This window comes from Montipora foliosa, chromosome 6 (assembly GCF_036669935.1).
Source record: "Montipora foliosa isolate CH-2021 chromosome 6, ASM3666993v2, whole genome shotgun sequence".
Lineage (NCBI taxonomy): Eukaryota > Metazoa > Cnidaria > Anthozoa > Scleractinia > Acroporidae > Montipora > Montipora foliosa.
In genome coordinates, this window is record NC_090874.1 from 12,952,062 (window position 1) to 12,969,561 (window position 17,500).

At 39.5% G+C, this 17,500-nt stretch overlaps 3 protein-coding genes across 4 annotated transcripts in view; 2 read left to right on the forward strand and 1 right to left on the reverse strand.

Annotated features, from left to right (window-relative positions):
- The window catches only part of LOC138006729 (MMS19 nucleotide excision repair protein homolog), a 39,037-nt gene extending 34,953 nt beyond the window's left edge, over nucleotides 1-4,084 (forward strand). Inside the window, exons 32-37 of the mRNA XM_068853232.1 lie at nucleotides 1-59; nucleotides 880-962; nucleotides 1,050-1,217; nucleotides 1,540-1,599; nucleotides 1,958-2,058; nucleotides 2,170-4,084. The exon at nucleotides 1-59 is cut by the window's left edge and continues 14 nt beyond it. Coding sequence (XP_068709333.1) covers nucleotides 1-59; nucleotides 880-962; nucleotides 1,050-1,217; nucleotides 1,540-1,599; nucleotides 1,958-2,058; nucleotides 2,170-2,197 — 499 coding nt within the window. The 3' untranslated portion in view covers nucleotides 2,198-4,084. The remainder of the gene's footprint in view (nucleotides 60-879; nucleotides 963-1,049; nucleotides 1,218-1,539; nucleotides 1,600-1,957; nucleotides 2,059-2,169) is intronic.
- Nucleotides 4,085-4,474: 390 nt separating this feature from the next.
- Nucleotides 4,475-9,207, forward strand: LOC138006734 (clarin-3-like). Its single transcript, XM_068853238.1, has 3 exons — nucleotides 4,475-4,849; nucleotides 5,725-5,904; nucleotides 8,608-9,207. Exons 1-3 carry the CDS (start codon nucleotides 4,621-4,623, stop codon nucleotides 8,874-8,876), a joined length of 678 nt encoding a protein of 225 aa, XP_068709339.1. The 5' UTR covers nucleotides 4,475-4,620; the 3' UTR covers nucleotides 8,877-9,207.
- LOC138006730 (DNA mismatch repair protein Mlh1-like) overlaps nucleotides 9,084-17,500 on the reverse strand; it is a 9,011-nt gene continuing 594 nt past the window's right edge. The window contains exons 1-5 of one of the 2 annotated variants that reach the window (XM_068853233.1): nucleotides 16,956-17,500; nucleotides 16,317-16,446; nucleotides 13,210-13,385; nucleotides 12,115-12,680; nucleotides 9,084-10,866 (exon numbers count right to left, since the gene is read on the reverse strand). The exon at nucleotides 16,956-17,500 is cut by the window's right edge and continues 594 nt beyond it. In XM_068853233.1, the coding sequence (XP_068709334.1) occupies nucleotides 10,588-10,866; nucleotides 12,115-12,680; nucleotides 13,210-13,385; nucleotides 16,317-16,446; nucleotides 16,956-17,500 (1,696 nt within the window). In that variant the 3' untranslated portion in view covers nucleotides 9,084-10,587. The remainder of the gene's footprint in view (nucleotides 10,867-12,114; nucleotides 12,681-13,209; nucleotides 13,386-16,316; nucleotides 16,447-16,955) is intronic. The other variant, XM_068853234.1, reaches the window with a different exon arrangement.

Genomic DNA, 17,500 nt, shown 5'->3' on the forward strand with positions numbered 1-17,500 from the left:
GCGTCTTTTTATGGAAACTGCACCTAAGTTGATTCAAGGTTTTAACGCTGCAGAGTCCGGTAGGTTATTGAGAGAAATACAGTTAACAATGCTGATGATTATGAGGACGACAACGACCGGCAAAGACGACTGTAGCGCCATATTCAGTAACTGCCTCATGGCGCTTTACAATACTTACGTTGAAAATTAAATGCAATAACCACGTGTTGTAAAATATGCTTGTCCAAATAATGTCTTAATATTTATTTTAAAACTAGTAAGGGAACTCCATTGTCTTATTTCAGATGACAAAGCGTTCCAGTACTCTGACTACACGTGATTTCGAATTGGATGTCCAAGGCTTTCGTTTTGTGATTGCTTGGTTTTCTTTTTAAATCTCATTACGTTTTGTGGTTGGCCGAAAATCTCGCGCCGAATTCTCAGCCAATCAGAGGTGGCTGTGTGCGTACGTGTTTTCCCGCGCTCAGCGCAGGCTCTGTGAATTCTTTTTGCGTTCTTATTGGCCCGTTTGATTTCCCCTCATTTTGATTTGCGTTTATGGCACGCGAATTGGATCGTCTCGGTTCGGAAAAAAAAAAAGATATTTTGTCTTCACTTCTTTTGCACTTCAACATTCAAATGTTTATACCGCAAAGAAGTTTCTTCGTTACTGACCCAGCTCTTACCAATTTTTTATGGCTATTTCTCGATTCCGTTCAGCAAACGAACCACAAACCGAGGAAAATTGATTTAGTTTCTCTTTTGTAGAATTTTGTCTACAAGCATGCTCGTGATTTGTTTGGCAGGGATGGGTATGCAAAGTTCACGTCTTTCAGGCCAGACCCTGTCTTTATTCATTTGCTTATTAGTTAATTTATTTATTCGTCCATTTATCGCCAGAATTAAAGCATCATTATCTGTGTGCGCTATCGCATCTGCTCCAGTGGATTCCCAAACAGGTTCTGCTCTCCGAGGTGCCCAGTGTAAGTATTGCGGTTACAATTGCCTCCTTGAACTTTCTGTTTTTTGATGAGTGTTAACTGTTATTATCTTTTTTGGATCATTCTCAGTTGATGCCTTTATTGGTTCAGTCCTTGTCGTGTGATGAACAGAGCCTGAAGTTGTCCACATTGCGAACCATGTACTCCTTAATATTTGATGCACCAGAGATCATTACACGCCACGTGACTTCACTCGTCCCCATGCTCTTGGGACTGTCACAGTTTCAGCAGTCAATGGCAAGTAGTTCAAGTCTCAAGTGAATTTATTTTTCCTTTTGCCTTCTCGCATTCGGTAGATTCTAAACATAACACTTTGCTAATGAGTAAAAAAAAATGCTTTCCTCGCCTGATTTTCGTCTGTGATGAAAGAGGGTGAATCAGACGGTGGCACTATTGGCTACACACAAGCGAGAGCTGAAACAAACAGCTAAGGTTCGAACTGCTAATGGCAAATGTGTTTTATCAAGTTATCGCAAATGATCCAAACTCTTAATGTTGTTTATGTTGTATTGACTGACTGACTGACTGACTGATTCATTGATTAACGTCCTTGTTACAGAAAATTCGAATGGAAGCTCTTAAGTGTCTCGGAGCCATGACAACCTGCCCTCACCATGCGGTAATCTCCTCTTACATTTCCTTTTTTTTTGTTCCATGCTTGCTTGTTATTCACCGAGCTTGAGGTGAATAATTGTTTTAGTATTACATAAGTGATGATTTTTAAAAAATACGCGTTTTCCTTAGAACAGTTAATTTCTTCGTCTGTCACCTCGACGAAACGGCTTGCAGCTGTGTTGAAAAACCGCTTAGTGATTATTGCGTAATAATCACTTCAAGTGCAAACAATCAGCGAAAAGGTTTTCAATAATCACTTTTGTAATTATACTAATGATAAATGTTATTATGAGTGTTATTCTTGCCAGGAACCCGTAACCAGCCATCTTTCTAAATTCTCTGTGGTGTCTTTTTTACCCCAGGTTTATCCTTACAAGACAAAAGTTTGTAAAACATTAGCCCAGTCTGTCGATGATAAAAAGAGATTAGTCCGGAAAGAAGCAGTAAAATGCAGAAATGAATGGTAAGCCTGGTTCACCTGAGATTCAATTAATTTTTATATACAGACGCAGATGCTTGCCCTTTGCTCTCATAGCATTTCAGTATTCGAAAACCTCTCTTTATTTTAAAACAGGTATCTTCTTGGTAGCTCAACAAGATGACAGCGGCTGGTTACGGGCAGCAAGTGGGACAAAAGATGATTTTCTGGAAACATTGTTTCAGATTCCAGTCGCATCACTGATGTCATCAAACGATTACCTACCTTAACTGCAAAACATGTCAGTGAACTTTGGTCTTAGTCCTGGTGACTGCGAGTGTCAGAGGCGACGAACAATGTGTATTAGCAACCTCGAAGTTCATTGGGCTCAGCACTATGGTGTTTGGATTGTGAAGCTTTCGTGTTGTCTGTGTTGTATATACATATATATTTGGATCGATTGGTTTGTGAATCATTTCCCAGAGATGTTGTTGTTGCTGCGCCTTGACTCCTGACCAAAACGGATCACTTATTTTTTGTTTCAACTGCCTGTTAAACTTCGAGGTTTGCGCGGTGCATCAGAGGCCACGTCCTGGTGCCATGTGACATTGGATGGTGACAACTTCTTCATTAGAAAAAGCAATGGGCCATTTCCGAGTTGCTGTTTGTCTCGGTTTTGAATTGAAACTTGGTGCTCAACTATTGTAAGGGAAATGAGTTTGATTTGGATAAGAATACGCAACTCATTTCCATTTGAATGGTTGTGCACCAGGACTCGCTTTGAAAACGAGGCATGCAGCAACTCGGAAATGGGCTATTAACATCCAAGGCCTATTTTGTCGGTGGGGTCCTTGAAAATTACCCAGCCGAAGGGGTTTTAGTCGATGCATGATACTATTAGTTTTAGTTGGTGAACCATAACTTGTACAATGCTAGATTAAAATATAGTGCGCAAAATAGCTTCCCCTCCGGGGACTGTTTCCTTTTTGTGAAATTGGTTCCATGTGGTTACCCGAAGTGTTTGTAAATTAGGATTTGCAGTAGTTGGATGAAATTATAACTTAATTGGACAAGAAACGAAATCTGTTTTGCGGCTGTGCTAGAGTTGCTATCTTTCCAAGTTGACTATTGTTTCGCACTTGCCTGGCCCTTCCTCAACGTCAGGACAGGACAGCTTTTAGTCAGCAAGGATGTGACTTACATCTACACCTGCTAACGTCTTAAAGATTTTGGTAAAAGTTCCCAAGGACTTTCCGACAGCTTTAATTGTCGAATGGCTCCGACGATTTCCGAGCATTACCGGGCATCACTCGAAACGTCGACCAGTGGTCAATTTACCTGTATCTTCGCAGTTGATACTAACGGAGCACGTGACCTTGAAGCGTGTAACTGGAAACTCTTTTCCTTGGAACGAAGCTGGGGAATTTTAGGACACCAATTTTATGCCAAATATGGACAAAGATAAGATCGAAGCTGCACGCGCGGGAAAATGCACGAGCTATGTGACATCCAAATAAGGAAAATGTTTTTAAACTAAAAAAACCCATCTCCGAACCAGAGTTAAGGAAGGTGCCTACTATTGTCATTGCGCATACGTTCTGCGCATCTCGAGATACTCGAGTTTCCTATCTTTGATGCTTACTAATACAGGAATATTTTTGCGCGGTTTAAAACTATCCGGATAAAGTAGATCGTAGTAAGTAGTCTTGGTATCCGAAAAGAAAATTGGGGGTAACCATGCATTTTTGAGACATAATTAAGCTTCAATTTGAGAAAGAACGCCATACATTGCTTTGTATTTTAAAGCTTTTTACAAATATTATTCATGAGTTATCTTGGAAAAATGCGTGGTTACCTCCAATTATCTTTTTGGATTTCAATGACACTTGTCAAGATCAACTTGACACTTGCAATTTTCGAGCGGCAAAACTGTATAATGGATTGCCATCTATCCTTTTGTGGGCCCATTTCCATCAGTAGGGCTTACGCTCGCATGGTTTATATGGGTAGAAAACTAGCACTTCACATTACCCTCTAATAGTTAAGTCTTAATAAAAAATTGTTCCAGTCCCTAGCTCGTCGAAGCTCGATCACTCCAACTTGCTTTCGTTTTAGCCGCCATTTTGTACATTTTTTACTGGGAACTAATCTCATTAGTATTCCTTGCCGTCCGTTTACGCGAACAAATGGGGATGTTGGCTTTTCCTTGTCAAGAAAAAATGGTCAATTTTACCCTATTCACACGATCAATTTTTTTTTTGCGAAAGAAAACTTGCTCGTGTAAAACGGAGCTTTGCGAGTTGGTGTCAGGGACTCAAACATGACTAATGGTCTGTTTTTTTGCGAAGATTTACATATATTGGTTTATGAGCAAGAATTAAGCGTAAAAAATTGGCGTGTATGGGAAAGAGTAAACGCCCCCGAAATTTCGGACGTCGGGACTTCCCTCGGGTAATTTGCATTTGGAAAGCATTACACGTGGGTGTAGCGCGTAACCGCGTGTGTCACCTCGAATACCCAACAGTGTAGGTTTCTCGTTCAAAAGCAAACTAATTTGGCTAAAGTTTATCGACAGACTGAAGACTTTTCGCTTCCTTTTCTTAAACTATGACGAGTATTTTCAAACGTCGAGGAACGGCTGTAGCGGCCGCAGTCTTCGCTTTTATGGCGTTTGTTATGATTGTTGCTGCCCTACTTTCGGAGTACTGGGTCATCGCTGATCTTGAGCGAAAGGTTGGAAATTCAACACAGATAGCTGGATCGAAACATTTCGGAATGTTTAATGGCGAGAGCAAAGAGGATTTTGGACTCGGAGCCAGACAACGAGACTTCGCAGGTAAATACAAACATTAAAGTTTTATATGACATTTAATGCTGAAATCTGAAACAAAGCTTTTTTTTCCTTCGCTATAAAAAGGATTAGCGGTAAGTTTAGATGGTTTTCCCCAGTCTACGAAGACTAACGGTACCTTGTAAATGAAATATTCAGATACTTTTTCATTATGAATCTAAAAATATATTGTTGGAGCAACGCAGTAGTAAGTGGATTCTTTTAATATTTTTCCCCAATATTTTGATTTTAACTTGAATTTTTTATAATATTTTAATAAAATGTTAAGCTAATGTAGTTAGCAGGCAGATTTATTTAATACCCTCTTTTTTGAATCCTGCGTATGTTCTGAAGTTAAATTTATTCAAGGTTTTTCCCACAACAAAGAAGACGCTTGCATAAACCACCTGCTAATTTCAGAATTTACAATAACAAAATTATTTAAATTGGCTTCAGCAGAATTTACCTTTCAGTTTAAAGCCAAGGGAAAGGTATCAAATTGTGAACGTTGGGAGTACATCATAAATTCTTTTTCCAAAATATTCAACTTCATTTAGATAGATTTTTTTCATTTTAAATCTGTATTGACAGTTTTGAACGCACCATAATCACACATAGTGTCCACAGAGAAGTAGGGCAGCCCTCCTTCATGGGTGTCCTGGTAAATAAGTGGAATTATTGTGCCTTTCATGATGACAGTAGTAGCAAGGACTGCTAAAAGGGTATTTTTAGGAATGATTACAATGCAATCCTATATAGATAAGAACCTGCCCAACAGAATCACCCTATCTCGATTCAACTGGCCCAAAGTACTATGGAAGGCTACCCCAGCAATCTCTGCATAGAAAGAACTGTGCCAGTTAATCTTTATTCTGTTCCAGTCAAAGATGAATTTGAAGGTGTGGCCAATGATGACGTCATTTGGGCATCAATGGGCTTCTGTGTTTTGAGTTTGGTTGTAATCTGTGTCCTCATCGGACTGTCGTGTTACAATGAATTCACCAAGTCAGACCTGACCATCTGTGGTTCGGCAGGGATGTACATCTGCTGTGGGGTTGCTTGTGAGTAATCCATTCTCCAGACTGTTTTGTAGTTGACGTGTAGATAGTGTTCTTTGACCCAACCCATCACAAAGGAGAGTGTAATGCGCCGATGAACTCGAAGCTTCGACATCCCCCCCCCCCCCCCCCTTTTCCAGGCAAAGCCCGGGAATTTGAACTTTTGAAGACTGATCGTTCAAATTCCCACCTCCTCGGGCCAAATGGTGTTCAAATGCCCTACCCAATCGTCGGATTTGTCTGTCATACCCTACTAAAGAACAATCGTTGTCAGCTCCTGTCGTCGTTAATAAAGACCTTTTTTGTAAGCCAATCGCTCACAAATGCTATATGTCTTCCTTTAAACTCTTCCATCTCGTCCAAACACGTGTTTTATGGCTGTTAGCGACTTCGGCGCCCGAAAAAAAAAATCATGTGACACCTGACACTTCCGGTTCAATTTTCCCCACCCCACGCAGGCAAAGGTCAAATTCCCCACTCCCCGGGAACAGAAGATTGTCAAATGCCCGGGGTTGGCCCGGGGTGGGGATGTTGAAGTTTCGATTTGATTGGCGCATAACCTCCGCGCACGCTTTCGTTCCCGTTTAGTTAAATATTACGTCATATCACGAGATATCACTTAAAAGACATGTGCGTTTGAGGTAGTTGCGATAGATTTGCGGTTGACCTTTTTGCGGTGAACTTGCGTTCGATCAAAAAGTCTTTGACCAGGCTTACAGACAGGACAAATGTCATGTTATTTGTAACCTTTGTGCAAGCATCCCGTTTCCTTGCCTCCTTAAGCCATATTAGCTTCGATGTCAATTTCATTAATTGTCGCTTAGGGGCTGTTTTCATGAATACCAGAATGAGTTTCATTCCGAAATGAGTTTCGTTCCAGAACGAAGTTCATAATGAATTTTCACATGACCCTGCCAACTTCATGCGCCTACTTTTACCGCCTCAGGTCAAAACAACGGTGGTGCAAGCTTCCCGCGAAATGTTACTGCGTCCATTGATAGCGATACACTTTTGTGAAAAATTGAGCATTGGGTTTTCTCTCTTTTGTCTAAACAGAAAGCACGATCGCGTTTTTTTTTTCTAAGCGCAAAGTATGGCCTTTCTGATATGCATATAATTAATGCTAAGAGTAAAATATCCTGCGTGGATAAGGCCCGGCAGAACAGATTTGAGGTGGGGGGTATTTGAGTCTTTCTTGCCCTTCTTATCCTTTTCAGTCTTGCAAACATTTTCCTCGAGTTGTCTGCCATCTTGAAAACGCGGTTCGCAGTTTCATCTCTGAACGAAATTGCTTTTCAGTTTACATGATACCATGATATGTCATTCCAAAACAAGAATTTTCATTCGGATTGAGACCCGGAATGAGTCAGTTGTACTGGAACGCAATTTTGTCACGGTATCATGTAAAAGGGAAAGTAAAGGAACTCTTATTTATTTATTTACTCAAATTCAATTACACAGATGATCATATCAAAAACAATAACAGAGAACAAAATATATTTACAAGTATAAAAAGGAGATATCTGAGTAATTAGGCCAGTTTATACAAAATTATAGATGCCTTATTTTAAATAAAGCGCCTGAGATAAGATACAAAATACATAGAACACCAACAAAGACAAATCGCACAACAATAAGTGATCAGAACACTATAAAAATTATCCTTAAGTTAAATTTACTAATATAAAACTTATTCACTTTCTTACTAAACAATGGTAATCAGTTATCCTAATAGCTACAGGCAGGGCGTTCCATAAATCCACAATACGATTAAAAATGAGAATTTAAAAACATCGGTTCTAAAACGACCCTTGGCAAGCATTTCAATATTCTCAAATTTGATTGGTGCATTAACTACTTTATTTTTCACTAAATATTGTGTAGAGTTGAAATCGGACGGTAAATCAGCCAATCATATCAAGTGCACTCAGCTTAATCCAACAATCACAATATTTATCACAATAACCCTTTACCCTACCAAACTGGGGATTTCCAAAATGGACAATTTGTAACATTAGACAGTGAAAAAGAAATGCGTTAATTTTGTTTCCTCGGAATTTTTAAGCGTTGTGATTAATTGGTAACAGGACTTCTTATCGTCCAATTTGGTCTGTAATCATACTTGTGATTAAACAAATCGGACTCCCGCTGTGCGGTCGTCCGATTTTGTTAATCACTCTTATGATTACAGACTAAATTGGACTCCACTCTGTCCTATTACCATTATGAATCACCAGGCAGCGTAATCACGCGATAATAGTCACAGAAAGTAATTCTTACTGGTAAATTATAGATTCAGTTTAAATAAATTGTTATTGTTCAAGAAAGACGGCAAAAGACACAGCAGCAATTTTGTTTACTTAATTAGTGGCCTTGGATATGCAAAGTGTTTGTGTGTGTGTGTGTTTTTTTTTTGTTAAAAGTAATGTTTTGAAAGCCGAGAATGTTATTTAAATAGTCCCGTCTTATTTACAAGATTTTATTCAGGAACTCTCCACCTTGAGCCAGCTAGTTGAGTCCCTACCCTTGATGAGTATCATCTCTTGCCCCACACACCCTTTTCAAGAATTTTATTATCACGTTCCCCTTTAGGCTCAGTCTCCAGCGGTGGGTGTCTCGGTGCGCCCGTGATCCTCCACACCAGACACCCAGGGCTGGAGACTGAGCCTAGTTTCCCTGTTCATATAATTTTTTTTTTTTTTTCAGGTATTTTTGTTCTCGTATCTACTTGTTTGTTTGCTGCGCTGTTTGAGATCCAACTCAAGAAAAATGTTCTTCGTCCTTTGGATCAAAAACGTGGATTCTCCTCTACTGACAAGGCACGACTGGGATACTCATTTTGGATCTTATTGGGTGCTGCTGGTGTTCTGCTTCTTTGTCCACTGATCATTTGGATGAGAAAGTGTCATTGTTTTCATCATTTTAAAAAGAAAAAACACGAGATCACGACCGTAGATGGGGTGATGTTGTATTAAGTACTTCCAAGGCAATTTTGCCTGTCTTGATCTTTAAGCAAACCTTTCTCAGAAAATTACAAAGTAGTTCGTACAGTTTTTCATTGCTATAAAGGGTAAAAGATTCCGCTTTAATAGAGTATTGGTATTTTCAATGTGTAGTAGACAATACTCTGGTAAATTATATCTACTTTTAAAGCTCTTTAATTTATTTATCAACTAGACATGAAACGGCAAATTTGTATCATTTTATTAACTAAAGATAATTTACTTGAACATTTTTGTACACAATTTGCATCTTATTTGGGCAACTGATGTGCAACATAAATTTATTAAACGGCTTTTCACATTTAATACTGATGTCATTTTTCTTCACCGACTGAAATACGAGTCTGCTATAGCTCAGTGGTAGAGCATCTGCACTAGTAATCGGGGGATCGAAGGTTCGATCGGATTTTTCCGATCATCCCCTATAGCGCAGTGGTAGAGCATCTGCATTAGTAATCTAAGAATCGTAGGTTCGACTCTTGCAAAGGAACACTCGGATTTTTCCTATCATTTCCTATAGCTCAGTGGTACAGCATCTGCACTAGCATTCAGGAGATCGTAGGTTGGACTACTGCAAAGGAGCGCATGGATTTTTCCGACCATCCCCTAAAGCGCAGTGGTAGAGCATCCGAACTAGTAATCCGAGGATCGTAGGTTCGACGCCTGCAAAGGAACACTCGGATTTTTCCAATCATTTCCTATAGCGCAGTGGTAGAGCATCCGAACTAGTAATCAGAGGATCGTAGGTTAGACCCCTGCAAAGGAACGCTCGGATTTTTCCGATCATCCCCTAAGCGCAGTGGTAGAGCATCCGAACTAGTTATCGGAGGATCGTAGGTTTGACTCCTACAAAGGAGCACTCGGATTTTTCCGATCATTTCCTATAGCTCAGTGGTACAGCATCCGAACTAGTAATCGGAGGATCGTAGCACTCGGATTTTTCACGAGTATTTCCGAGTCACCATTGAAAAAAAGAAGGAGCTTTTTGAGAAGCGGATGGCAACCGGAAGCGAACTGTTTTGTCTTCACAAAACCACCGACGTTTATGTTGCTAAGTATGTTTTCTCCGTAAGATTACCCTCCGAACAGTTCGTTTCTCCTACCCTTTCCGAGGGAGAAAACATTTGATTTTCCCATCATGCAAGTGCGAAGTTCGTCACACCCCACGTGATGCATTTGACATTACTTCGTCTTATTTAGCGGGAAAAATATGGAATCAACACACATCAGGGCCCAGTTGTTCAAATGCCGATTAACGCTAATACCAGATTAAAAATTAACCGAGGAGTTTATTTCTTTACTCCCAAATGCTGTTCGACGCTGATATCCGGCAAGACTTAACATTAGAGGAAGTCAATCTTGAAAAACAAAAATAAGCAAAATATAAATTTTCACCAAGAAGTTGAAAAAATGAAACCAAAGTTTACGCTAGTCCTGGATTAAGTTAACCGGCTTTCCAACAACCGGGCCAAGGCTCGCCCAAACACAGCAGTTGCGTATCTGAACGCACGCGAAAGCGCCAAAACAAGTTTCCTAACTCGTTTTCCCGGTTCAAATTTAATTTATTCGGCCTTGGCGATAGACGGCGGCTCATTCAAAGAAACTAATGGTTGCTCGACGTGGTTTCTCTCCCGGGAAGCGTTGGAGAAACCAAATCCGTGTTAAAGAGATGGCTACACAAAACTTAACACCTTTCAAACACTTTGTACAAGTCTGGTAGGTTTGCTATCTGAAGCAGAGTGCCATCTTCAGAGAAGCGATTTGGGGGCACGATCCCTGTGCGAAAAGCAGGGAATAACACATGCTCTACTGTCCACTGCCAAGAATGGTTGGATGGTTTTGCTGCATCAGTGTTCTGTGCATCATCATCATCTTCCTCATAAGGATCTGCCTTAAATGCATAAAACCTACTGCACTCCTTTCCAAAGGTACGGAAGCATCCCTCTTCACTGTCCCAGTCTACCTAGAAAAGGTCACACATGTAGACACTTGAATGTACACGTACTGTATCAGTATCGTTTCATGACATGGCAACAAAACGATTTTATCAACATCTCTCATCTTCAAGGATTCATATTGTAACAGGAAATTTTAAATTAGCAAGCCTGGCTTTTGTGAAAGCTTTTAACCAGAAAAGAATGAAACTTTCCTTCCCAAAGAGCTTCCTCTGGCATTCGACTAAGAGTAGTCTACCAGTCTTAGGATAACAGAACCAAGAGTTTCTTTCTATGGTGTCATCTGTTTGCATCCTATAAGGCTTTTATGAGTACAACTTGCAAAGCTCGCAAAGTGTTAAAAGTCACTGTGATGTTTGTTCAGCCAAGCCTTCATGGGATTCTCATTAAAGGGGCACTATCATGAGCTGCGCATGCTCGAGTTTGTTTGCTCTCGAGCCCACGGAAAATTCTAGCCGCCATCATGGATTCACGCGTGAGTCACGTATATTAGCCAGAGTTTCTCCTTTGTCCACCATGACCCTCCCCAGTGGAGACCATTTTGAATTTGTCGATTCAACTTGAAAAAAGTTAACCCAACACTTTTCAAGTTTTCACAAGACGCTAGCGCATGCGCTTCTCGTGACAGTTTCCCTTTACGTGAAGTGAAAAGAAAGGAAAGGAAAGGAACTTTATTTAAGTGTCTACTTGTTCTAACGCTGGAGCACTAACTGGGGACACTGTAAACTGAAATTAACAATTAACGCAAATCAAGTCAAATGTTGGGAACTCAATGAAAGCTAAATATTGAAGCTCGACTTGTGGGGTGGTGTATACATGTAGCAAGCAAGTTTTTGACGTGGCTGAGGAAACCAATGAGTGGAAAATGATCTTCTCGCATTGATCATCCAAGTTTGAGTCTTTATTTCCATCTTCATAGCCCGACCTGCCCTCTCCACCAATCAAGTGTTTCTTTGGTATGACATCATAGTTTCTCGAGTCTGTAATTACGAAGTTCCATTCAGTTGAGAATTGTTCTCGGGTTTCACTTTCTTTTAAAAGCCTTAGTTTAGTTGACAAGTCTTAGTTGGGTTAATAAAGCCCAGTTTTGTATGAGAAGAAACTATTTGAATAAAATTACAGCACTTAGTAGCCCAACGAGAAGGACTACCCATTGACTTCTAGAGCTGAAAACACCTCTTACACTACCTCCGGGTACATGTAGTATTATTATAAACACCATCATCAAGGTTAATTAGAGGCTGCGGGAGGCTTACCTCTGTAGCCAGTCGAAGCACAAACATGGGCAAGCCATTCAGATTTGGTGTGAAACCATCCAACAGCAGCGGCAAGGTCAAAATGCAACCTTCTTCATCTATTTCCAGAGAGAAATAATCCAGTAGCATGGTTGCTTTTTCTTTCAGCAAATTGACAATGTATGTTGCAAGTTGATCTTTAGTTCCATCAGCCTCTGTCCATCCACTCTCTTCACAGTCTAAAGCTAGCAAGGCAAGCTCATAAATTGGAGCTGGTTCAGAAAGCCTCAGAAAGTCAAAGTTACCAAACCTAAACATGATGATCTGGTAGAACAGTTCTTTGCTAAGAGTTGTGACATTTGCAAGGAACAGTTTTGTACTGTGCTGGACAAGAGCTAAGGACTTGTTCACACAACCAACAAACTTGTGGTCCTCAAAGAGCTCTTTCATTCCTTTGTGTTCATTGTCATCAATAGCTTTTCGAAGGTTTAAAACACTGGTCAAACGAATTTCTCTACAAATACCAGATTTGCTTGCATTTTTGACCATTGTATCAGCTTTTTCTTCAAGTCTAGGCTTTTTAGAATCTGGAAAGCAACAACAAATTGCTCATACAAGCAACTGATCAATAAACTAAAACTTTATTATATATATAACAGTATGCCATAAAATGCATAGCACTATCCACTGGATAGCGATTTATCAGCCCCCAGTTGTTCAAACTATGGATCGATAGCGGTATCCGCTGGATAAATCACACTATCCAGTGGATAAGTAATAGCAAAACCAATTGCGCTATCCAACAGATAGTGATTTATCTGGTGGATAGTGATATCCACCTTTTGAACAACCGATGCCAGAACTAGCAATCAAAGGGTCACAGGGTTAACTACAGTATGTGCATAGTTAAGAGCACTCCAAATTTTTCAGAATATCCCCTCATCACCATTGAAGACAAAACTGTCCTGTTTGACCTACATGGTATGCATGTAGTATTCCTGATTGAATGACTACATTAATTTAATTAATCTAGTCATTTATTCACAGGGGTTAACATTTACCAACCCTTTACTACGATTGCAAAAATCATTGAACAGGTTCGCCAGAGAATTTTACCTAAAGGTTTGTCAGACACATTTTCGTCAACATGATCAGTGGTATTACTTGGATGGGATTCAGCACTTCTGGCTCTGTCAGTGGTGGAGCTGGTGGAACTCCCAGATGTGCTTGGTTCCTCAATGGTCACACTACTAGATTCTTGATTTTCTTTATCTGCAGGTCCCTGAGTTATGCTAAAAGAATAAAATTTTGGGAGACACACATAACGTCATGAAAAATATCTTTGTATCACCTTTTAAGACAATTTTGACTAAAAAGGAAAATTATATTGCACCAGTCAGTATTCTCTCAATAGGATGAGATTGAAACATTTCTTACATACCAGTAATCATTATTTTTCAGATAATACACACGATGGCATGTACAATGTAATTGTGTACAAGAAATTTAGTAACTAAATCCACACTACAGTCTAAGCATTGGCTTCAATACATGTAAGTTTGTTACATGGTACTGTAGTAAAGTTAAGGAGAGCGTGACACTTAGCTGCACTGTAACGTGACCTGTCGAACTATAAGTAGATCAGTTATTCATCTGATGCAAATCGGAAGAACATTTGTATTGTTGCTCAATTAAACGTGCAAATATATTGTTTACGTGTTGCATACACAGCCAACGTATTATATTGTGGGAACTAGTCCTTTCTTCTACTTGGATTTCATGTGGGATTCTAAACGCCTAATCACTCAGGATTTATGTATGCATCGATATGTACCGTATTTACCCGTGTATAAGTCGACCTTTTATGGCCTCAAAAGAAGCTCCAAAAATCGCCCTCGACTTATACACGGGTCAAAGATTTTGAGCTAAGTAATTTATTCAAAATTAACATACCGGTAATAATGTTAACGTTGTCTTGGGCATAACGACGGCAGTGGACAAAAGCCGACGTAAAAGACTTCAAAATGAATGACAAAAGACTTCAAAACGAATGTAAGAAATTCCAGTTGAAATGAAAAAGGATTTGTCCAACTCTAAATGTTGAAGATACTCACAAGCACAAATATGAAATAGACACTGGAAATTTTCGTTTTCCAAAGGCAGAAAGCTCTAAAAGTCATTTCTGTTTCTTCGAATAAAACACGATCGTTCAACGGCTTAGTAACCTGGCACAATACCTCGTGTTTGCGTGAAAGCGTCGTCACTCGTGTTGCGTGAAAATGCTGGTTGGTAATGAATGTTTTTTATTCTTTATACAAACCTGGCAGATTTAAATGCTTTTGCAAACTTCGTATTGTTTGGTTTATGAGTTTTGTTGTTTGTCATTTGAGAAATTAAGTCAAGGACCAATTAAACCTTGCACATTTTCGCATCGTTCGCAAGTTATTTTCAAAGATTGACTCCTGCTTCTGTGATGTTGCATTGTGCTTATCCTCTAAAGCCCTTTATCCTTGAACAACGAAACAGGTGAGTTTGAGGTTTACAAGTTTGATTTTCTGAGAACTTTTTCGAAACTCAAGGACAAAATGCCCGCATATACAACAGCTGCTTAACAACAACACTATTAAGCGCTTGAGGCCCTGATTTTTTGGTGTATCCACATTTCCAGAAATCGAAGAATACAAGATTAGTGTCCCATGAACATTTAACAAAGAAATTAAGAAATTGCGTTTTTTGCCATCAAAAATGGGGGGTCGACTTACACATGGGATCGACTTATACACGGGTAAATACGGTAAGTAAGGCGTTATGCTCACGTACGAATTAGGATGTTTACTAGGACGGAAACATCTTATACTCTCTCACATATTTAATCACGTTTAGCTAGCTACCATTATGTATATAAAGTGCCACTACGATGAAAATTTTGCATGTCCTTTTTTCTTTAGATTTTGAAAATAGACGTACTAAATAGGTATCATGCCAATTTTTATCTCAAAATCCCCACGGAAAGTATGATTATTGTAACATAGTTTTTCGGTTTTTGCTGTCCGTCATTACTCGAACGGCACATGACCATGAGCAAGGAAAAGGGTTGGGTCTAGCTGGATCGCCTGAGGTCTCACGTCATATGTGTCATGTGCGAGTTGCTTTTTGCTGATATTATATACATTACTCCTTGATCGACTTGTTCGCTTTGTCAAACGCCCACGAAGCGATGCGTGTATGACGTCACGAGCCAAGTCTTGCGTGAAGACCGCAGGCTTCTCCAATGCCGTCCGAGTAATGGAGGACAGATTTTTTGCGGTTTTTGGCTGGCTATTTCCCGACTTATCGCGCTTCTATTGTTCCAAATTTAAATGCATTGTATTATTTTGAACATACCGTAGTTATTCGGTTATAAGGCGCACGGTTTTTTCAAGAAAAATCTGTCTTTGGGTGGCGAGTTAGTGCTAAAATTGGGGTGCGTCTTATAGCCAAGTCTTTTCGCGCAACAAAATCTTAAGATCACAATTTGAGAAGAACTTGCAGTTTAAACAACACAAGAAAAGGACACTAGTTGTCAATTTAAAAAAAGAATAGCGCTTTTAGAGACCTTTAGAACACTAAACGACGTCAAGAGAAAAGTAAACAAACGGAAATTTGCATACATGCTTAATAGCACGTGCTCAGTGACGTGATACCCATGAAAACAACACAATCGGTTGAACCTTGTTTCGAATTCCGAGAATCGTGTTTGTCGCTGGCATGAAAAGTGTCTTCTCTGAAAAAACAGTGTGGAGATAAAACATACCGTCTTCGTGTAAGGATAATTGTTCTCAAATTCATCACATCCTTTTGATAACTCTCAATTTTCGGGTGCGTCTTATAACCGAGTATTTTCGCGTAATTTTCAGTTTGAGAACTTAGCTTGATTAAATTGCAAAGTTTGGGGTGTGTCTTATAACCGAGTGCCCCTTATAACCGAATAACTACGGTATTGACTTGATTGACGTTGAAAAAATTCGAAAAGAAAACCAAAAATTTTCGTCGTAGTGGCACTATAAGCACTTTGATTTAACTATTAAAGCAGAATGTAATCAAGTCTTGAGTGTGTTCAAGTCTATTGGACTCTGTGTGAGCTGGTAACCCCCAAAGACCAACCAAGTCTAGCTACAGCAAGCAGTGTCGACACTCATCCTAATTTGGTCGCGCCGTTACCAACACTTAAATTACAACAGTACCTTTTTGTTGTATGTGTGAAATCCTTGGGAGGCAGAAATGCATGCAGAGTCTGCTCTCTGCTATCTGTTCGCACCATTTGATGTGCATAAACTTTGCCTGAACTTGATTTGTCCCCCTCATCTGATGTCACTAAGTGCATAATAAACAAAACATATATCAACATTTTGTACACTGGCCTTGATTGCCTGCCATACAAAAATCAACAATCGCCCTTTGAAATTTAAATCAGGGTTTGTGCTTTATTTTGCCTATAATATTCTAGGAGTATTCACAGAGTTTTCAAGAACCAGGAATTGAGTTTTCAAGGAGTCCTTTTAAGAAGATTTCTATGCCATACATAGTGTTTCAGTGTATTCTTTGCTGAAAAAGCCTATGCCATGGATTTTTTTTTTTGCACAAGTTTGGGAAAATGCTGCTATTGTTGACCTGATAAAAGCCGGCCTATAATTAGGCAAGCTGAAGGTAACAAGCCAGGCTAGACATTAAAATAAACAAACTTGAGCTGATCTTTTCTTTCTCCATTCAAATTTGTTATTTTTATCAGAAAAGATCCCAACAAATACCAGATTTAGGTTGCTGTTTGTAATGTCCATGACAACAACGTTTAAATTGCCTTCCCTAACTACTGTACAACTAACCTGACGAAGTGTCCATCACAGGGACCCCAGGAAGAAGAGTCTGGGTGTAATATGTACGTGATGAATTTGCTCCCAGTAGCTTTTCTTCAAAGGCTTTCTGAACAGCTTCAATAATGGAATCTTCATGCAAAAAGTGGACCTCATGTTTTGTTGGGTGAACATTGACATCAACGTTATTTGGTGATATTTCAAGAGAGACATATGCAAATGGGTGGCTGTTCTTTGGTATGTAAGCTTCATAGAGTGCTTCTATTGCTTTCCGCAAAGCTGAGGAGTCAACAAGACGGTGATTTATAAACAACAGAAACTGAAGCTTTTTGACAGAATAATTCGCATTAGAAATGTAACCGTGCATTTTGAACGCATATCTTTGGTTGTCACAGCTCACTTCCATCAATTCTCTAGCAACTGCAGCTCCATAAATTGCACGGATATTGTCTAAAATTGAAGCACCATTGGTCGTTCTCACGTCTGCCATGCTCTCACCTTGCTTTTTCAACGTGAAAGCAACCCCTGAGTTATGAATAGCATACTTGCTCACAACA